Source organism: Pyrus communis, chromosome 9 (genome assembly GCF_963583255.1).
Source record: "Pyrus communis chromosome 9, drPyrComm1.1, whole genome shotgun sequence".
Lineage (NCBI taxonomy): Eukaryota > Viridiplantae > Streptophyta > Magnoliopsida > Rosales > Rosaceae > Pyrus > Pyrus communis.
In genome coordinates, this window is record NC_084811.1 from 3150879 (window position 1) to 3172613 (window position 21735).

A 21735-nucleotide genomic window follows, 5' to 3' on the forward strand; every position below is an offset into this window, starting at 1 on the left:
AAATATGAATCGAAACATGGTATTTAATGGAGATTAGTTTGTTGAGTTTTTTAATCTCAATTGTTTTGTTTTAATGCATTATGTGCACTGGAACATAATAAAATTTTAAATGAATTGGACCGTTATGATGGCTCAATACAAAGTTTACCAACCTTTTTTTTGTCCACAATTACCAAACCTTTTTCCAACCGACAAAGTAGAAACAAAATCTTATCTAACACCAAAACATAAAAAATAATGGCGTTCAAAAAAAAATAAAAAAATAAAAAAATAAAAAAACATAAAAAATAAAAAATAAAAAAAAATAAAGAAATAAAGAAATTGAGACAAAACAACAATCGAACCGCAGAAGATCTCGAGAGTGAATATGAGCCGTTGATTTGGTTTTATTTGGACAGCGGTTAATTCGCGAAGTCCAACCTCTCCCTAATCCAACGGCCCGTGACGCACGACATGTAGATAGAGAGCTGAGCGACAGCAGATCTTCATTTCTCGATTGTCCGTCAAAAATCAAAACTTTTTCTCTTCCCAGAACACCATCTCCGACGACTGACCGTCTTCCTCCGTCTCTGCTTCGATCCTAACGACGTCGTCTTGGTCTCGTCGTGATTCGCCAAACCAAAACGCTGTGTTCTGCCGGATTTACTTCGCCTCGGTCTTTATACGTGAGAAAAAAACAGAGAGAAAGAGAGGGGAATTGACCGTTGAAACGCCGGCGTATCGGGATTTGGGGCTTTGAGGGCTCGATTTGGGGGTTTCTATGGGGCTCGGCAGCGATGGAGAGGTTGGGGTTGAAGAAAGCGATGGTGTTGGCTGTGGCGGTGGTTGTGGAGGCAAATCGTACGGAGGTTCTGTTTCCTGCTCGATTTGCCTTGAAGTCGTCGCCGATAATGGGGATAGATCTTGGGCCAAGCTGCAATGCGGGCATGAATTTCATCTAGGTGAGTTTTGAATCTAATTTGGGTTGGAAGTTTCAATTTTTCCCGACTGCAATTTCAAAGGTCCGGGTTCAAATTTGGTTTCTGATTTTGCAATTCTGTTGGATTTTGATTTTCCGGTGATGGGTTGTTTGATTGGTCAAGACAATGACGAAAGATAAGAAATTGAAGAAATAAATTACGAAATTTAAACTGAATTATGCTTCATTTAATTAAAGCTTTGGTTTTGTTGGGTTGTCATCGTTTTAGACTCACACACACACACACACACATATTGTTTCACTTCAACTACATTAATAATCTGTTGCTTATGCAAGATATGATGATTAGATCTTTCATGTAGTTGGATGTCTACATTTCGCTTTGTTGTAGTTGTTTGATTCAATGGATAGAATCATAATTTGTACTGGAAGGTGCGAAATTTGATAGAACCTATCAATGAAAACGAAGAATTTCTGTGCTTGAGGGTTTCTTGAATCATTTTTTTTTCCTCAAAACCAGAGGACGGCATTGAAAGTGAATACTTTTGGAGATTTGGAATCTCTGTGAGTCATCAATTAAGTGAAATATATATAATAGGTTTCTGCACTCCCAGTGTCGAAAGTGCGGTGTTGACAGCCCGAACTTGTACAGCATTGAGACCCTATGAGGTCTAAATTTAGTCAAGGTTCAGTAGATCATTCTTCAGATTACTTTGATAAAATTTGTCGTCAGTAAATTATTCCGAATATAGTACTATTTGATTTTAAATCATCTCATATCAGTAAATGGAGTTGCATGTTTACTGAGGCATAGTTATATGGTTCTTATAAGGGCATAAGTTTAGTTATGCCTTTTCACTAAAGATGATACCGAGCTTTCATGTTCCTTTATTTTTTTTGTTTTCATTCTTTCAGATTGCATTGGTTCAGCCTTCAATATAAAGGGGGCAATGCAATGCCCTAATTGTCGGAAAATCGAGAAAGGTCAATGGCTTTATTCTAATGGATGCCGTTCATATCCGGAATTGAACATGGAAGACTGGACACATGATGAGGATCTCTCTGATTTAAGTTATTCTGAAATGGTATATAGTTTACATACTTGTTGAATTTTAACTTCTATTTTTCAGCTTCTTTTTGTGAATATTCAAATTTTGTAGTCAAATGCAAACTCTGGTTAATGGTTTTCTATATTCTGACACTATGGTTAAGGCCGTTTGTTCCTGTTTAGGTATGTCTGTGTGGGTTCAACTTGTGACATATTTTAAGGTTGTAAACAATAAATAAAGTTAACTTACCAAAATGGAATCAATATAGCACCAAAAGGAAGTTCTGCTTCAAAGGCTAGGATAACCCATTCCTTATTAGAGAGTGCATTCCCTTCTAGCCAAAAGCCATGTGTCTAGATTTTCCTTTTATGTATGATATTTATTGCTACTCTTAACACGTGGGCAAAATCTCAGTTTTCTCTCTTGCTAGTGGTGAACCCATCACCTCAGCTTATAGGTGCAGGTAATCTACTTTCTGCCTCAGGATATGAATTTCTATTTTGAGTGTAAGCATAATTGGTTGGCTGGTGTGGATGATTTTTGTCAAATGTAAGTTAATGATGATATTTAGGAGCACACCCTAAAATTGATTCATAGGTAGAGCCCAGTAAGCTGACAATTATTGAGGAGAAAGAGCCTGAACAGATTATTGTTTGGTATGTAGTACTGTCATTAAAAGATTAAGTTGAAGGGTCTATGTAATTATAAGGCTCTCCATTACCTTCAAATTTGGAAAGGAACAAAGTGGAATGGAAGAGAACCAAAGGCGGCCCTTATTGTTTGTCGGCTGTTTATTTTTCTTCCCATTACATTTCATTTGAAGAGTGGAACCTTATGAAGAGTAAATGGATGAATAATTGTAGGTAAAACCTAACTAGAGTCCTTCATGTGAAGTAGTAGTACGAATGAAGTAGTTTGGTACTACGGTATTTATTTCGTCTCATGAGTAGCTTCCCATATAATTACAAGGACAATGTAATGTCTTCTGCATGTTATTCTGTGTTGGATAGTATTAAATCGAAGTGACACATTATGACTTTGAACTTCTATGTCATGTGTGTGTGTGTAGATAATGACTTAGATAAACTGATGTGCTCTATAGACTACAATTTAGAAAAATGTTTGTCATTTTGATATATTGTTTGTATATAAATGATTTTTGCAGTCCTTTGGTGTGCACTGGTGTCCATTTGGTAGCTTAGCACGACTTCCTTCATCATTTGAGTAAGTGATTTCATTTGCTAAAGCTCGTGCTTAAATTATGTTTGCTGTAGTTAGCGTCTAGTGTCTTGGGTTCAAAAGATAACCAGTTACCTTAGGCTTTTAGGCTATTAATAAAAGTGATTTTGGCCTATGTCAATAGCTTGCCAAAATTGAGATTGAGTTGAGATATGGGTTGAGACGGGGATTCAAGATCTCAACCCACATCTTGATTCACATAGACCACAGCTTGGTCCTTTCAAGTTTAAAGCAGGTGAAGTTTTCAAGTTTGTTTAGAAGGGGTGAGTTTTCCAATGGACCCCTCCAAAGGGGTATCTTGATCGCAACTTCTTTTATGTTTGTTAAATTTGCAAGTTTGAATAGAAAAACATTCGTATTGGTTTTCACAATAAATTATCCCTCCTGATATGTGCAAGGAGAGGATATTTTCAAAAAATTAAAACCAAAGTGATTATAAAGAGATAGAAAGAAGTAGCATGTGGCTAAGTGGTTCTTTTCTTAATAATTTAACTTCAGTGATGCTGCTAATTTTGCCTAGTGGCTGGGTTAAGCAAATCGTGTGGGATCTTATTGACATAAAGTTTTAGTGCCAGTGGACCTTTATTGATCTTTTGCACACTTTTGGGCGCAGTTGCATTTTCCTGGGAAGTTACAAGAAAGCTCTGAGCACCATCATCTGACTATTTTCTATCTATAAACAGTCTTTTATTATCCTTCTCCTGCGGTCACAGTTATGTGTGGTTACTCTATTTATATTTTTCTTCCCTATTCCTATATGTTTATAAGTTTCCGAAAAAAATTGAGAATTTGGTATTCGACTGGGTGCTTGCTATTTGGACTTCATAATGTATTTGTTTCATCATTTTACTCTTTCATCTTTATGTCTTTCAAAATTTTAAATGAAGGTTAAATTTTCCAGAAAAAATAAAGTAGAAAAATTACAAGCAAATGTTGGATTTCAAATAGAATCACCTCTAATCAACTTTTTATTGCATGCAGACTTTTGTTTTTCATTTTACTTGCGATTCAAGTTTAATACTTTCTCCTATGCGTTGAACTTTTTTTTTCTTCACAATTAACAGGGAAGGGGAGTTTTCACCAACCTCGTGTAAGACTTTCTTCTTTTCATTTAAGTTGTGATATTCTATTCTGGCTTTGTGGAGGATTATAATATAATGTGTGGTATTCATATGATTAATGTTGTCCTGCAGATCACGAAATACTTGGACAGCATGCTATCTTTGCTGAGCATACAGCTGTATCGTCTGCTGCCCATCCTTGCCCATATATCGCTTACTTTGGGCCAATTCACTCTTCATCCTCAAACTCCAGTGGAACTGTGTCGGAAGCTTCCAACTTCAACCATCATTGGAGTGGCACATCCGTACCGAGTGAAATGCCCAACTCCTATGCTTTTCCTGCCATGGATCTCCATTATCACAGTTGGGAGCACCATTCCCCGCCTTCATTCTCTACAACCAACAATCATATTGGTGGTGTTGACCAGGCTTCAATTCCATCTGTTACTCAAAGATCTGCCAGGCCGAGCGCAGAAATAGCAAGATCGGGATCTTTTATGCATCCATTCCTTGTCGGTCACAGGTATGCCTTGACAAAATTTCAAGGTGGTTTTTAGATAGTTTCCATCCTTGCTTATACTTTTAATTTCTAGAAAAGTTATCACACCAGCAAAATCATCCATGGTTCTCGTAATTTTCATTGAATTTGTTTAATGATACGAGAGTACAAAACTCTCTCTCGATGCGGTGGTTGATGACAAGCTGCATAACTTGCTTATAGATAACAGAAGTGTTATGTTTATTGAATCATTAGTGTTTGCTATCTGCAGCTCTAGTGCTAGAGCTGGCAGCTCAATGACATCGTCAATGATTCCTCCTTATCCTGGCAGCAATGCACGGACCCGCGACAGAGTCCAAGCTCTTCAGGCATACTATCAACAGCAACAGCCTAGTAATTCACCAACCATGCGTTCGCCCATAGTTCCAGGAGCCCGAAGATCCACCAGTCAAAGAGGGGTGGCTCAAGTAGGGCCGGTGGCTTCATCATCAGACCAAAATGGTGGTTTTTATATTTTCCCATTCGGTTCATCAGGTCGTAACTACCAAGAAGCTGAAAATCCGTTACCTAGTCGTTTTCATCCATGGGAAAGAGATCATTTGCCTTCATTCCCGATGAATCAGGTTGACCGAGATCAAGGTTGGCCTGCCTTTAACCAAGGTGGCAGTGGGTCAGACTCGGTGATCAGAGGGAGCAGCTTCCGGCAAAGACATGGGTCTGAGAGGTCATCTTCACAAAACCGGTTATAGGCTTTTCTCCCCATAATTTTGTTGGTGAAGCAAACAACCACTATCTATAACTGAAATCAAAAGTTGTGTATGCTTGAAAACGATATAGAACGCTGGGCGTCTTGTAATCATGACAAGACGCCAAAATACTCTGTCGAGTGGCTCTGAAAACGGTCTTTTCGCAGCCACAGGGTGGTGTGATGGACATAACATTCGTCTAGTTTCTTCGCCTTTTGGGGTATGAAAATAGGCTCTTTGTGGATGGCAAAGTTAAAATATGAGCGCCTGCTAGGCCGTGTTTTATGATTTTTGGGTCATCCGCAAATGTCCCGGTTTTTATCCGGATGACAAAAACCAACTGTTCTGGAGGATAAGTAATCTGTGGGTCATTTATTTATGTCCAGAAACATGTATTCTTGCAGTGCTTGGTTTCCTTTCCAACAATTTGTTGGATATACAAGACATCACATCTTTTAACAATTAAACCAAATTATTCTGTTTCGCACCGCAGATAAAAGTACGTTAATTATATGTTTGCTATAGCGGATAGATTTGGAATGAAAAACTTCCTGAGTTCAAGGCATATTGAAAGTAGATGAGAACGATTTTTCATTTTCAAGGGAGCTTCTCTGTCTAATCCATCATTTTTGTGAGTATTAGAATGATTCGATTTTCTATGAGTAATGCTAGAAAGATTAACTGTTTAAATTGAATTTTGCAAATTATATGACGGGAGTTATTTAGATTATTATGTAATTATTAGTTAACATGCTTATTTTACTAATGATACATTATATAATTTGTAAATTTAATTTAAAAGATTTGTCTACCTAACACTGCTCTTTTCATGTTTATCGAGTAATTCACCTTTTACCTACCGAGTTTTGTCACAAATTTCGAAGAACGTGTGAAGCACAATAAATGATCAGACTAATTCCAAAAGGTTTACAACAATTTTTCTTAATATCCACACTAAAATTACTGTGAGGGATCGATCATTTATCGCCAAGTCTAGGAGTTTTACTCTTTTCTTTTTGTTGAATTTGAAATTCTAGAAGAGTCAAAACATATTTTCTTGCTATATTCACTGCACCAAAAGCTTGCCAAATTTCGGGCACGACGAGAAAAGATGACTGCAAGCGTACTAAATTTCGGGCACCAAGCCCATTGTATCGCAACGCAACCGTGCTACAAATGCAAACCAATTCAGCAGGAGACAACATTGGTTAAGATCACTTTTAATACATCATACTAAATTTAACGTCACTGACTTCATCGATGCAATACTAGACCGTTCAAGGAATGTCCTAAACCGAACGCATAGCACACAAGTTCCTAATTTCCTTCCGTCTACGAGAGAAAGGCAATAGGAAATGATAATGACGGCCCTGGAATCTACAGAGACGCGTCCTTCCTTCGGATCTCACCTGGAAATCGCAGCCTTTGTTAATACCTCATTAATATTTGGTAAAAAGTGCCGATAACACTTGCTGGATGAAAAAACTGAAATGCAACAATCATCAGTGAAAATTTAAGCAGTACCAGGCAGGAAGCGAAGGAGACCGAGATATGCTTCTGGACCTTGACCTTGATCTGCTCAGAGTCCTGCGACGAGGCTGCGTAGCACCAATTTCAGATGTATTGATGGAATGCAATTCCATGAGATTCTCCTTGTTTTTCATATTATTGCTCTTTCAACCAAGAAAAGGTGAAACAGAGTGAAAATGGAACTTACAATATAATTTGGAGACCTAGATAGTGTCCGAGATCTGCAATATTTCCAATAATCCAAAATTAATATCAACAACATTATTCTTTTCTATTGACGCTCTGACACGACTTCCAAGAGCATACTTACCGTAATTGAAAGTGTAGAAAATAGTAAAAATCATAAACCTTTTATCCTCAGATGCTCTACACCAAGCACCCCATGATCTTTCCAGCATGTCTTAAATATAAACCAATTAATAAAAGTAAGAAATCAAAATACCAGCATCACACAACATCTAATCCTAGATGAAAAGAGGAGAAAATCCACGCATCCTTATCGCAAGTTAGTGAATGTAGTAGTTTGTGAGCTTTATGCGTCCCCACCGCTGATTTGTGGGTTTGATAGCTATAGCGTGCGTTCAACAGTAATCCATCTTTAGAAGTGATTAAAATTATTTTCATTGAGTTTTTTTTTTTTTTTTTTTTGGAGGTGCTCATCAACAAAATCGCGTTACCTCAACTAAGAGTTGCAGGCATGAGCACCACATCCCATCAAGGTCCTAAGATCCAGTCCCCAGATCTCCACAAATGCCTGATCTAGCAAGAAACAAGGAAACCTTCATAAACAGATTAGGATAACCTGCTAACCCTTCTTAATAACCCATTAACCCCTTACACCATCGAAAATTTAGACAAATGATTTTGTACACCAAATTTGTGGGAGTGTAAACGAATTTCAAAGATGTGGTAGTAAGATCCCCATGTTGGAAAAGACTAGAAACAAGACAAAACTTCAAAATAGACCCGAACCTTCTTATTTTTCAAAACATACTCAGATTTGTTAAAAGAATCAAAAGATGAACAACCACCTCGTACCCTTTTCCAAAAAACATTAGTCATAAAGGTTTAAAAAGTAAAAGAGACGGGAAATACTTGAATCCTGTAGAACAAATCTAAAGGATTGATAGCTTGAACTATAGCGCACATATGGGTAACTAAGCAACCAGATAGGAAACAAAAAGGTACGGCTGCCCTGTACGCCAGAAGCTTCCTAGATTGAGAACCCATCATGAACAAAATTTAATTTGAAGTTTTCTTCACATTTATAAACACAATTACGCGTATGACTCGCAATAAAGTAAAAGCTTAAGCACTTGGCCAGTACACCACAGCTACTAAGTTGCAATGAGTAACCCAAACCTATTGGTAGCCGTTTTGAAAATTTAAGCTAGAGCTCAATGATGACTAAAACCTAAAGGTTATGGATGCCCATATACATACTACTCGGCTACCAGAGAACGGAAAGAAAATGTAGGAGAAACACTAATTTGATGGTGAGAAAAAAACCTAGAAAGCAACTACTAGAGAAAAAGGAAAGCAAGAGGCAGAACATATTTGAATTTCAATCTAACAACGAGAAAAGAAAGAAATACCATGAGCAATAGTTTGTGTGCCCAAAAAATAAGATCCTCATCAAAATGGTATACTCGTTGATTATACGAAGAAGTAAAAGTTAAGAACTTTTAGGTAGCATGTAGGTACCTTGAGCGGGAACGTGAGACAGACCTTCGGTAAGATACTGATGGAGAGCGGCGTGAATATGTTGCCTCCGGTGATATGCTGCAACAAGAGAATCTTTGTCAAAACTGCACTGTCCAAAAGTATAATACCTACCTAATGTGAACAGAAAACCACTGTCGACCTTCTGCTCCGGCCCCCATAGCTATAGCTGCGGCTGACACTTGGACTTCTTGACATATATGGAGTACGGCTGGGGCTTCTAGAGTAGCTCCGTCTATAGTCATAACCAGGGCTTCTGGAATAGCTATGCCTAGAATCATACTCCCTCACCTGGACATAGAAGAAGAATATCCAAAATGGCATAAGTGGAATCTCAAATTCAGCACAACGTGCACATCATAGTATACCCAAACATAAGTCAAAGTTAAAATAATACCCGTATGTAAGAGCGAGCAAAGGCATTTCTGAATTCAGAGTCATCAAGTTTTCTGATCTGCAGATCACGCCGAATCAGACAATTTCAAAAGAACAATGCAATTGTATCATCTTTTCATTACTTTAACTTACAGCATATTTCATATCCTCGTAGTTTGTGTAATCTACAATTCCCGTCATGCCTACAAGAATATCGTTATGAAATCTATTAAAAACAACGACCATACCATTTCAACAAAATAAAAGTACATAAAAAGGAAAAAGTACACGCTCCAAGCCAATGAATCTGGAAAAAGTACATGCTCCAAGCCAATTAATCAACTCACCATCACGATCACGGAACACTTGAGAAAAGCAGACATCGCCAGCTCGGCGCATGTGATCCTGATCATTAAATACAATTAACTAATAGTTAAGTCATATACAGAAAACTTTTCAAGTATCTCTTCTAATATTTAATTGCAATGCCAGAAAACAAATGTATAGGAAGAGAACACATTTACAGAATAAAATAACATTCTTACTTTCAGATCCTGCCACGAAGCAGCAGGAGGCAATCCAGTAACCAGCACTGCGCATGGGAGTGACAAACAATAAGTTAAACAAATTCAACTCCAGAAAGCTCCAACAAAAATACTTTTGAACTCCCTTCATACCACGATAGTCAGAGCGCCGAGAAGCACCACGGCTGCTGCTACTACGACTGTAACTGCTGGAACGATGTGATGAGGAGTGCCGTCCACCATGTGCTAGTTCAACCTACAAAGCCAGATGCCAAAAACATACAAAGAAGGAATAAAGTAATTCGCACGTACTCTCAAATACAAGATGCATTCGAAGAAGGATATATACAAGTATGACTAACCCGTAAACGAAACCCATCAAAGTCGTACCCATCCCGGCCATAAATTGCATCATCAGCATCACGAGGATCTTCAAACTGCAATTAAGCATCGAATTTGAAAGTATAACACAGATATCAGCCAACAAAACACAACTAACAAATTCATCAACACTCAGATTTAACACTTACCTCAACAAAAGCATAACCTGGCGGTCTTGGAGGGATTTTGAGATCAATGTCAACAATAGGCCCATACTGCAATTTACATAGAAATATTAAAATTAAACCCATTTTTCAGCGTAAAATATAAATCATGATCATCCATGCAAAACCTAGCAAACAACACTAAATATCTCATTAAATCTTTTTTTTTTTTTTATCAATATATCTCATTAAATCTAACAAATTGTTCACCTAATTCAGAAACAAAAAAAATGGCAGAGATAAAATTTGATTTTTACAAATAAATATATCAAAAAAAAAAAAAAACTCCGCAGAAAATAATTAATTTCAATTAAATTGTGAAAAAAATTAAGAAAAAAATGCGACCTTCAGGAACAAATCTTCAACTTCTCTCATACGAATATCTCCAGGCAGATTACCGACGTAGATAGTGCAACTCGATCGACTACTCATCTTTTTACTCCCCTGAAAAACACAATCAGGATATCATAAAACCATTAAGAATAAAATAAAATTCAAACTTTACAGTTTCAAAACAACGAATTTCCGTACCCCAAAAGAAAAACTAGGAATTTACTTACTAGGGCTTATTAACTTTTCGGAAAATTATAGGGCTTTACCTTTAATTCACAGAGATTGCAGGGGAGAGAGAGAGAGGAGAGAGATGGTTCAGTTGGGGTCTGATAGAGTTGGGAGATTCTGGAGAGTTTTGGGAGCTTCTGGAAGGATGAAGGGGTGGATTAATGCGGTTATATATTCTGTGTTTCCAGTGTTTGTACGGCTAACACGTGGCGTTAGATCAACGGCCGGAACGAGATGCGTGTATGGTTAGCGATCTATCAGCACCGTCACATGGCATGCACCCTTTTTTTTGGTCAAACTCACATGGCATGTACCTATGGCGATAATACTGAGCTACTTCACTTTATTTCGATATAATAATATTTTAACACATATTTATTGTTTCAAAAAATAACAGACATGTTAATTAATTTTTAAGTTGAAAAAAATAAGGAACACGCAACTCTTTAATTGGATCAAGTTAAAAAATGCGCAAATAAAATATTCACTAGTAAGTACCTAAATGTTATCTAATCGCAAGAAAAATTATATTTATGAGAAATGCACGAGTTTTTTTGAGTATCATCACTTAGAATTGATAGTTTCTGTTGTTTAAAATCAATGAGGAGTTCATGGGTTCATAATACTATGTTTGTTTATTTACTTTCTAATTTTTAATTCATAGAAGTATATATTTATAAATTTTTGTCAAATGATAAAAAAAAAATTATTAGAAATGGTGGTTTATATGGTTTAAAATTAACTAGGAGATCCCAAGTTTGAAATGTTATGTGTGTTTGTTTACTTTATAATTTTACAAATTTCTTTTAATAAGAATATAAATTTATAAAATTTGATTAATTAATTATTGTTTAAAATTAACAAGAGGGCTCCACCACATTTCAGGCTCAGCTCGTAGCACGATATTGTTCGCTTTGGCCCTTGACCACGCTCTCACAATTTTGTTTCTCGTAACTCACACGAGAACTTCTCAGTGGGTCACCCATCCTAGCAATGCTCTCACCCGAATTCGCCTAACTTCGAAGTTCCGATAGAATCCAAAGTCATTCAGTTCCCAAAAAGCCTCGTGCTAATGGAGATGAGCATGTACATATAAGACACATCATCCCCTCTCCGTTGGTCGATGTGAGATGCTACAATTGTGGGTCGCAATTTTTAAACGGTCATTCCAATTCAAGTCTAACCTTCAAATTTTTAGATCAAATTTACAAATCTTATGATGTGTCACCAATATGTTTAACTTGGTGCTCATTTATTTCATATCTATTCAATTAAAGACTCGAATATGATTATTTTTTTTGTCCCATATTGACAAGGTTAGTAAATAAGAAAAAAAAACATCTCACAATTTATATAAAACCACTTTAAAACTTTAGATAGAAGGGAACACAACTCATTATTTATCTACTTGTAAGTTTGGGATTTCTTGGTTCCCTTCTCTAAGTACAAAATAAATTAGTTTTTTTGTGTTCATAGATTATTGAGTTTGGTTTGTTTTTCTAAGTACAATTTATCGAAATCTTAAATGTGAAAATAAATAATTTTTTACATGAAGTTACGACACATTTTTGATGGCATACCGGGACTCAGAAATTTCAACACCAACTTTACATTGGATCAATAAGAACAAAATGATCACGAATTGTCCCAGAACAAAAAAATGTTGTTTGTATAATGATATATGTCATATGCATCATGTTGAGACACATTAAAAAACCTCTCCTAACTTAAACAGAAAATATACGTCTTGTGAGACCGGGGAGGCGGAAATGTTTTTTTATAGACTTTAAGAAGGTAGCTATCATTTTTTAAAGAAATAAAAAAAGGACAGAAAATATATGAAAAATACGGAACACGTGTAATCTTACTGCCGCCCACCGATTCGCAGGTACACCACTTTGGTTTTACCATTTTGCTTCCGAGTCCTCACCAAAGCCACCACCACAACTTCAGAACCGCTTCAATTATTCTCTATCTGCAAAAAAACTTCAAAAGAAAAAAAAGGAGAAAATCTGTCTCAATAATGTCGGAACCCAAGAGCAAGGTCGATTCTCTCAGGGAATGGGTTGTCGAGCACAAGCTTCGAGCTGTTGGTAAATTTCCCTGCTTGTTTATCTTTGATTTTGCTCTCTAATTTTGTTTCCTTTTTCCATGGTTTTAGTTGGTAAATGCAAGATATTATATTTTTCTTGGATTTAAGTAACATTTAGTGATGAAATACATGTTTTATGATCTGGGTTTTAGGTTTTGATTGATTTTGGCATCCATTTTATAATATTGGCGGAAATATCTATCCTTTGGCTTTATCATCAAATTAAGGAAAAATTTATTTGAACTCATCTAACATTTTTCTACAATAAAAGAGGGTGTATTCAATTAGGATTTTGAGGGATTTTAATTCTTTTAATGAATCTATGGGTATTCAATAGGATTTTAATTGATTTTCTGAAATTAAGGTGTATTCAATTAGAATTTTAAGATAGATTATTAAAATCCTTAGAAATTCGGTGTATTCAATTAGGATTTTAAAGAAATTTATAACATTCTAGGTGTATTCAATTAGAAATTGATTTTAAAGAATTTGAGAAAGTTGAAGAATTAGAAGGAATTTGAGAAATTTTGTAATGTATTTTAAGCATCTACAAATCTCACATTTCCTCATGAGATTTCAAGAGAATTGAATCAAAATTTTATATAGAATCTTTACAAATCAATTAAACTCTATAAAAATCCATCAAATTCTTTCAAATTCTCAATTGAATACATCCCTAAACTTACTTTTTTCATCCATATTTTTTTTAATTAAAAAATTAATATCTTTTTAAATCTAAATTTATTATCTAAACTACCATTTCAAACCCAATTGAAAATGTAAAGTTAACTTTACATCCATTTCTTTTATAAAATAACATTTCTATCTGAATGTTTTTTTTTTTTTTGAAGAGGCTTCCTTTGCCGCTGTATAATTGCATATGACTAGCATTTCGATGGCTTATTTTCTTTCTGCTACCAAACCCATCCATAGATTTGAAATTGCTAGAGAATGCGATGCAAGCTCCAGTTCAGTCCATCACTTTGCCAGAAAAACATTTGACCTTGATGCTTTGGATTTGGATGGAGACATGCCACCTGCAAGTCAGTGGTTAAGGTTTATGAGGTTGGGTAATCGTTATTTGCACCAAGAATCAAATTATATGTCTTTGCATTACTGATCAAAAGTGTTTTGAGGCAGACAGATGGCAGAGAAAAACAAATACAATATAATATAATAGGTATGAAATTTAATCCAAAGAATCAAACAAACAAAATATCTATAAATCGAGTTATACCTTAGTTGGAGGATTCAAAACTTCAAAATCACTATCCATCAATAAAAATCCTTGTTTTTCTCTATCAGAACTGTTAGGGTTTTCTAGGGTTTAATTATAGTGTTTGGGTTTATCGAGAAATTTGAGTTTTATTATTAATTTCATTTTGTACTTAATAATAATTATGTAATAGGGTAAAATAGACAATTAACATTTAAAATTTAAGTTGGATGCAGAAAAGAGGTTACATGGATTTAAATAAAATTTCCCATTAATTTTTTAGATATTGTTCTTCAATTACTGCCCTTGGTTTTTTATTTTGGTATTTTAGATTATTGGAAACAATGGTATTTAGTTGCCAGATTGCTGCATAATTGTGTGTATGTGGATCCTTACATTGCTGCATAATTGTGTGTATGTGGATCCTTACATTGTAGTTCTGGTTTTTGACAGTTTTTTGCTTTTGTTTCCATGACTTAGGTCTTCTATGGCTCAGTGGAATTACGGGTTCGATAGCTTATAACTGGTCTCAGCCCGGCATGAAGACCAGTGTGAGGATCATCCACGCCAGGTACTTTTGCTATTTGTGGATTCTCGGTGTCTTTTTTGACAGATAGTGATGTGCGGATGTGCTTACCACATTTTGTAAATATATGCATTTCCTTAGTTATATAACTTTACGCGAAACAGGTAGGTCGATCTTTTCACTAAATTTTGTTGAGTTGAGAGTTTTAGAGTTACATACGAGTTGAAAGAATATTAGGTCGACGGGAGCTTATGACATTTTCTGATGATTAAATGATACTATCTTGTTTGGCATTTGGCTCTCTCTCTTTGAACTGGATGTCAGTTTGTGGTTACTGAATATCTATGCCGAAAACTATGCCCGTCCCGGTATTCCCTACCCTGCCAGTGCTAGTTGCCTCTTAAGTCCTATCCATAGGTTGCCCTGGTATGAAAGTTGATGCCTTGGTATGGATTTTATTATGACTGGTGTAATGGAATTAGTGATTTTCTCTTCCCAAACAAAGCCAGTCGATGGAATACCAAAAATATTGGACCTTCATTTTTAATATAATTTATGTGAGAATATATATTCCTACGTGCAGATACCATTGTTCCTGAATTTGACAGAAAAACCATGACTTTGGTGCGAAATTTTCGGAGTTCTTGAACTCCTGCTAATTCATTGTGGCTGTTTACTAATCTTTTAGCTACTTGAGCAATCATATGCATATAATACTGAATGATCCCAATTTGTACAAGGCATTTGATTCTTAGGTTAGAAGTGATTCTGAGATTTGATCGGGTTTACAATTTTTGCAATAGCCACTTAATGGGATATTTGATGCGTAAGATGGCATTCAATTTGTTAATTTAGCATATGGCAGCAGCCTCTGAATTCGCTGGAAGCAGTGTTATCATAGCAATGATATTTCTTTTCCCCATCATCTTATACCTTCTCTTTTTATTATTTCAGATTAGCATGTTGTTGTTAGGGAAATTGTATCGTGAAATTTAGTCTCTTGGATCCATAGCCTAAACCCGGAGATTGCTTCAAACATGCGATTAGTCCAACATGTGAGATAAAGGGATAAAATCCTTGATATACAAAATCCTAAGAGAAAATGCTTAAACACACTTGTGGTATATAGGGAGTGTGGAGGTCCAAATTGAATTCCCATTGTGAGTGATTCTGGGTATAAATTTTCTTCCCTATGTCGACCGGGAATGCTTCTCCCCTTTTCTTCCATCTGATTCGTCTGTTTAACTTCCAATTTGTGCATCTCACTTATCCTTCATTTTCTAATTTTTCTTGTTTGCATTCACATTGAGTACCTGTGTATTATTCCCGACTTCTTACTCCTTGATGTTTTTCAGGTTGCATGCACAGGCTCTGACGCTTGCCGCATTAGCTGGTGCAGCAGTGGTGGAGTACTATGACCACAAAACTGGAGCAAAACATGACAAATACGCCAAGTACTTCCCAGTTGAGGACTTTAACAAGGATTCCAATTGAGAACTTTAACGAGGATTAAGCATCGCGTTCGACGACCCTGCTTGGGCAAACGTTTAACCCCACATAGCACGGCATGGCCTTGCGCAAGTTTTTCTAGAAAATAGTTGGAGGATGATAAGAAAAATAACTGTGTGAACAGTCTTTCTTCAACCATTATTTTGTTTGTTTGTATTAACTCCGATTGTAATCAGGCTCGGGATTTCTGTGCTACTGATTTGCAAGTATGCAGTAATTAGGCCTCGGCCTTTCGTGAATTCAACTACATTTTTTCTGCTTCCTTTTGCACAATCTAAATCTCTCTTTTGAGTCCATTTACTTTGGTTATGTGGATTGACCGAATATTCGTGACGCATAGGGTTGTAGGTTTTCAAGTCAATCGTGCACTGCTACGTGTTTTTAACTGTTATATATAGTGGGGCATGATTGGTTAGGACACTGTCACCGTGATATTTTTGTTGCTTAAGGTTTCTTCTCTATCTGTATTGGTTTAAGTGGAAGTATGCCCATAACTTGAGACATATATTGAACATGAAAGTTTGAATATTACGTTTTTGTTTTGATGAAATTCGTAATCTCAAAACTGCTCCGAGCTTTAGTGTAAATTATCTTATTGTTAGTCGAAATAACAAGGTCCCGAACAATTTAATCTAAAATATGAAATGAAATAGTGAATGAGAATCTCTGAAATTACACAACATCATAAACTGCACTTACAATATTCAGTCACAATATAGATCTCTCGACTCTCGACCATATACCAAGAAATTAATCAGAGTGGAAAAACTGAACAAACGACGTAGTTTCCAATTAAAAATCAAGACCAGAAATTGGAAACTCAACAAACAACTAATTGGCACTCAAATATTTAAACAGATGCGATGTTGACTCTCAACTTGTTCTTGCAATATCTTAAGCTCGAGTAATAATTAATGTCTAGTAAAAATGCCAAACTCTTTTTATTTTTTATTTTAGATGCCAATGATGTTCAAATATCACCAGTATCAACCATCTCGCTTGCTCTTAATTTTCAAAAGTGTGATGTTATTTGAACATACAAAACTGACACACTTATTGACACGACCTCTAATATAAGGTGAGGTTTACATACAATTGACACAAGCAATAGCTTGAAAATCTCCTCGAGACACAATAAACAGGAATATGCATAAGATCTTTGATAGTGAAGTTATAGTTGGCTAAGCGTCCATCTTTGTCAACCAAAAGAACCTCCTACCTCTTCTAAAGTATCAATGGATGTCTACCTCTTGATCCAATTCGGGAAAAACAGACAAGTGTTTTGTCCAACCGTCGTCAAATTCATCCATCACCCAAATTTCAAGGGTTTCTTCATATCCGCCGTGGTAAAAGCCAGAAAGAGCAACAGATCCAGTTCGGACAAAATTGTTAGCGTCATATTCAGTTACCAACTACATATCATGTTGTTCCTGCACCTCTTACTTTCATACATACCTTTTGAAAATTTTATGAGCCTTTAGGGATTAAACTTCCCACTTTGTTTGGGGTGAGAAAATTTCACCTTCCTGTTCAACCTCTTAGGGTTAAAACTTCCACTGGGTAATGTGGTCATGCTCCCCTCATAGAACACCTAAGGATGGATGAACAAGCATTACTAGGGGAGCTAGGGCTTGCGGGAAATGACCACTTTAAGTCCTTGCTGTTGAGTGATCTTTGTGACGTTTCTTGAATAAATGGTTTGATTGGGACTCAAGAAAGGATCAGGATCCTCTCCTGACCTTAGAAGACTGAGCATGTTGAGCAGACAATCGTGACCATTGAAATTTGATACAACAGTTACAATTATTATAACTTTTAGAGGATCCCCCTGTTTTCAACGGCCACGATTGTCTGTTCAGCAGACTTAGTTTTTTAAGGTCAGGAGAGGATCCTAGTCCCTCAAGAAATTCAATCAAACATTGTAAAACTGATGAACACATTGTACTTAACCATCTTAAATATGAGCATGGGAGGGAATAGTTCCTCGACTGATGAAGATATTTTTGTAAGAAGCCTACGATAATGGTATGACGCACTCAAGAAACTGTGGAGCCTCTGAAACCATAAAAATTGGAAAATGCTAAGAAGAAAAAGCAAAATTTGCTTTTGCGTATTCACCATGATATGTGAATTATTGTAGACCAACGCATATGTTTTGGTGTATCTAGAACACCGTTATACAATGTTATTATTTCATTTTAATGATAACATATGTGTGTATTATTTTTTATGTTTATATAATTAACAAGTGAGACATATTAATCATATTTTTTTATCTATATCATTACACGTGAACATGGTGAATTTGCTAAAAGACCAGAGTGGCCTTGCCACCGAAGATCAGAAAAATGACTAGGAAAGTCCTCGAGGGATTCTGCAAATGGTTGGTACAGGACCTAAGAGTCCCCACGAAGCATTCGATGAAATGTCCGCCCAACAACATGCATCGATGACGCTTGGCAATACACGTTGACACCACTCGCTAGTATGTGTTGATAAAACTTGATATGACTCATTCATCATCTTTAGATATTTGTTTACCGATGAGCAACATAGCTCGACAAATGATTATATGCTAATTAAGTGCTTGATAAAATGACCAACACTTTAAGAGTAAAGAGTATTTTGCACGTTATACGCATTGTTTCAGTCTAAAAAAAATAGCTTCAATCTTTTACTATAACATCCTCTGAAGTTAAATCATAAATCTATTATGTATAAAACGATACACCACTTGACACTTACTTTGCAACTGCAAAAATTTCTCCCAACAACCAAACATAAATAACCAAACACGAATCATGATGATTGTTGTTTTTACAAGCTTTGACATTTGTGCATTGCGTGTACAAGCACTCCCACATACGACATGTTCCTTCTCGTCCTCTTTTCCCTCTCTCCTCTTTAAAGCATTGCTTGCGATTTAAGGTTCGTTCATCAATATATGGCAGGGCAGCACTGCATGTCTTTCTTTCTTGTCCCCTTCCCTCACTTCAATTTCCAACGCTCCAAAGCCCCATCAGAAATCAAAAGATCAGAGTCCCCCACTTTCTTAGGCAAAGTGCAAGAGCCACCCCTTTGCTTACAAACCCTTCTTTTTGACTGTCAAATTTATATAACCTTACGCCATCTTCCTGTCAAAACTGGTCAGTCTCAAACCTACATAGCGTTTAATTTAGAATAGTGTGGTCAATGGAAGAGAGGACTTGGAAAGCCTTTGCTGTTTGCATAAATTAGTTTAGCTCGTCAACAAACGATAAAATGCGACTTATAATGTAGTTTACTTCTGATAATTATGGTTGAAAGTTATTTTCCAAAAATCCTGCATATCACACATTAGAGTTTACAAAAGACTTGATGAAAAATCGAACGTAATAATTAACATTTAAAAATTTCTACCCCGACCTCACTTACTGGAAGAGGGCTTGGTTGTTGTTGACATGCATATCACACATTTTAATTTATATTCTATTAAAAATATAATTTGCTAAAAAATAATAATAAGTAATAATAATACTAATTTGTGGTTCAGGATAGTTCTTAAGTATATGTTTCGGAAATTTTAAACATAAATCATTAAATCCAATCGAAATAGCATCACTCAACCTGTGCTCATTAGTTATTACTTGACAAGCTTCTTGAGTCAAGGATCTTTAGCATGATGCATGGCTACAATGTTTTTACAGTTTTCTCCGCCTGGTTAATTACTTTCTAGTTACGAGTACTTTCTTCTTGTCAAGCTTTGGTTTCGTCATGGTATCCCTTCTCATGTGACTTGCATCTTAAAAAGCATAATTCAATACAAGTTCTTCTTTTAGCTAAATCAAACGAACGAAGAAAATGCTAAGAAGACCAAATTTATTAATCTTGATAATTTTGCCAATTGAAAGAGATTTTTCAACATGACCGGCATACGGGATGGTACACCATGTATCAATGTACAAATGGTGAAATATGTGTGTTAAAAAATTAATAACTTAAAAATAAAATTTTCAACCATTTACAAAAACACGTGATGTATCATCCGTGTTTCCGTCGTAATGAAAAATTTCTCCAAGATTATAATTGCGGCAGAAATGTATACAAATGTCATAGGAGAACTTAAAAAAACAACTATTTAGGGCTTGCAAATGGATACAACTGCCCATAGATATTGGATTGAGATTCTCTGTAGATCTCATACATTAGAGCTTGTGGACCGTGCAACCTGGATTTCAGTTTGGTTCCATTAATTAGTTTATTAATTTTGACCCACCTCACATACAATCTCTATCCAACGCCCAGATATTCTCTGCTCCAAATTGCTCGGTCCACGAGCTTCAGAATGTAAGATCCGGAGAGTATTTCAATCGCATAATATTGACATCCTCTTCTTACATGCAGAATTCTGTGTCTTTGTGATCATGAGCCAACGTCCCATACTTGAACTTCTCATGCTACGCAGAGAGAGAGAGAGAGAGAGAGAGAGAGAGAGAGAGAGAGAGAGAGAGAGAGAGAGAGAGAGATGTCTACAAATAAAAAAACCAAAGCATATGGGTTAAATATCTCAAAGAAACAAATTAAACGAAACATGTGATATGTGGCAGTGGAAATCCAAGACACTGTGAAGAGAAGATAATCGAAAGTTCTACGTTTACTTTCCTTAACTTTACCATCCTACGCACGAACAGCGTTCACACGGCTTTGTTGATCGAGCTAGTGATGCAGAAATGGGGCGTGGAAGAAAGAGAGGTGAGAAACTTGTGTTGGAGAAGGGGAGCACGTGCAAAGTTCTGGTAAAGCTCAAGCTCCCAATGAAAGAGTACTTGAGCTAGAATTTGCACGTGCCCTGCTTCTCCAACACGAACTACTCACCCATGCACCATGCATGCCCGTCATAACTCCTAAAGACCCCCATAACCCTGGCCACTCTTTACCCATTTGGTTTTGTTTCAACCCAAGAGTGAATCAGAAATGTGAAGGAGCCCATGCATTTATATATAAATTTTTCTAGGAGAGAGAGAGAAACTCAAACAGAAATAGGAGAAATTTTTAATTGTAACAGGAATACGGATAGTACATTACGTGTTTTTATGTAAGTGGTGCGAAATTTTATTTTTTAAGTTATCAATTTTTTAACACACATATTCCACTATTTTTATAGCGATACGTGATGTACCATCCCGTGTGACAGACATGTTGAAAAATCTCTCCAGAAATAGAGTAATTAAAAGCATTGAGTCTTGGAGTGTCTATTCTGTAAAGACCTTATTTGATTTCACAAGCAACGAGCAAAACTGATTGATTAAAAGGAAAACTAATGAAAATGATTTAAAAATTTTGAGTTTTAATGATAAGGACAAAATAAAGGGTAAAGTGAATAGTATCAAAATTGATTTTTTAGTGTAAAAATGTGATTTTTCGTTAAAGTGAACAGTACCGTGAACTTTTCATTAAAACTCCCTTGATTAAATTTTGAATTGAAAGGCATTTCAATTGTTTTTTTTATTTTTAACAAAAAATATTACCACTTTTAAGTTACACTATAAAAAATAAAAAAATTAAAAACAATGAGTTAAAAGTTAACATTTTATTCGCCCGAATAATTCATCAGCTGCATCCAATTAAATTTTAACTATTAAA

The 21735-nt window shown here is 35.9% G+C and overlaps 3 protein-coding genes across 14 annotated transcripts; 2 read left to right on the forward strand and 1 right to left on the reverse strand.

Moving 5' to 3' along the window:
• The first annotated feature begins 451 nt into the window (after window positions 1-451).
• On the forward strand, window positions 452-5715 carry LOC137745384 (E3 ubiquitin-protein ligase RFI2-like). 2 transcript variants are annotated; one of them, XM_068485332.1, is made up of 6 exons: window positions 452-941; window positions 1835-2004; window positions 3134-3192; window positions 4272-4297; window positions 4401-4791; window positions 5099-5715. In XM_068485332.1, the coding sequence occupies exons 1-6, from the start codon at window positions 761-763 to the stop codon at window positions 5514-5516; spliced, it is 1245 nt and encodes a 414-aa protein (XP_068341433.1). In that variant the 5' UTR covers window positions 452-760; the 3' UTR covers window positions 5517-5715. The 2 variants fall into 2 exon arrangements, with proteins under 2 accessions (XP_068341433.1, XP_068341432.1); XM_068485331.1 differs by having other exon boundaries at window positions 456-941; window positions 5039-5715.
• A 904-nt stretch (window positions 5716-6619) lies between these two features.
• LOC137745385 (serine/arginine-rich splicing factor SR30-like) lies at window positions 6620-10903 on the reverse strand. Of its 11 annotated transcripts, none has more exons than XR_011069684.1 (16): window positions 10809-10903; window positions 10555-10653; window positions 10195-10260; window positions 10027-10101; window positions 9818-9920; window positions 9686-9732; window positions 9488-9545; window positions 9294-9343; window positions 9163-9219; window positions 8908-9056; window positions 8748-8825; window positions 7721-7797; window positions 7392-7443; window positions 7231-7264; window positions 7038-7111; window positions 6620-6922 (listed from the first exon to the last, which is right to left on the reverse strand). XR_011069684.1 is itself a non-coding variant. In XM_068485333.1 (14 exons), exons 2-14 carry the CDS (start codon window positions 10639-10641, stop codon window positions 6919-6921), a joined length of 882 nt encoding a protein of 293 aa, XP_068341434.1. In that variant the 5' UTR covers window positions 10642-10653; window positions 10809-10903; the 3' UTR covers window positions 6620-6918. The 11 variants fall into 11 exon arrangements, 3 of the variants coding, with proteins under 3 accessions (XP_068341434.1, XP_068341435.1, XP_068341436.1); XR_011069683.1 differs by having other exon boundaries at window positions 7354-7443; XR_011069688.1 differs by having other exon boundaries at window positions 7721-7802.
• A 1784-nt stretch (window positions 10904-12687) lies between these two features.
• LOC137745661 (uncharacterized) lies at window positions 12688-16373 on the forward strand. Its single transcript, XM_068485655.1, has 3 exons — window positions 12688-12863; window positions 14559-14649; window positions 15960-16373. The coding sequence occupies exons 1-3, from the start codon at window positions 12794-12796 to the stop codon at window positions 16096-16098; spliced, it is 300 nt and encodes a 99-aa protein (XP_068341756.1). The 5' UTR covers window positions 12688-12793; the 3' UTR covers window positions 16099-16373.
• Window positions 16374-21735: the final 5362 nt, after the last annotated feature.

What these genes read in the sequence shown, in the direction of transcription:
- LOC137745661 (XM_068485655.1), top strand. Translation starts at nt 12,794, where the DNA reads ATGTCGGAACCCAAGAGCAAGGTCGATTCTCTCAGGGAATGGGTTGTC. An exon ending in GCACAAGCTTCGAGCTGTTG is followed by an intron (nt 12,864 to 14,558) that starts GTAAATTTCCCT and finishes TCCATGACTTAG; the next exon opens with GTCTTCTATGGCTCAGTGGA. An exon ending in GTGAGGATCATCCACGCCAG is followed by an intron (nt 14,650 to 15,959) that starts GTACTTTTGCTA and finishes GATGTTTTTCAG; the next exon opens with GTTGCATGCACAGGCTCTGA.
- LOC137745385 (XM_068485333.1), bottom strand. Translation starts at nt 10,641, where the DNA reads ATGAGTAGTCGATCGAGTTGCACTATCTACGTCGGTAATCTGCCTGGA. An exon ending in TTGATGGGTTTCGTTTACGG is followed by an intron (nt 9,921 to 10,026) that starts GTTAGTCATACT and finishes CTGGCTTTGTAG; the next exon opens with GTTGAACTAGCACATGGTGG. An exon ending in TATGGGGGCCGGAGCAGAAG is followed by an intron (nt 8,826 to 8,907) that starts GTCGACAGTGGT and finishes CTCTTGTTGCAG; the next exon opens with CATATCACCGGAGGCAACAT.
- LOC137745384 (XM_068485331.1), top strand. Translation starts at nt 761, where the DNA reads ATGGGGCTCGGCAGCGATGGAGAGGTTGGGGTTGAAGAAAGCGATGGT. An exon ending in ATTTAAGTTATTCTGAAATG is followed by an intron (nt 2,005 to 3,133) that starts GTATATAGTTTA and finishes TGATTTTTGCAG; the next exon opens with TCCTTTGGTGTGCACTGGTG. An exon ending in CCATTCCTTGTCGGTCACAG is followed by an intron (nt 4,792 to 5,038) that starts GTATGCCTTGAC and finishes TGCTATCTGCAG; the next exon opens with CTCTAGTGCTAGAGCTGGCA.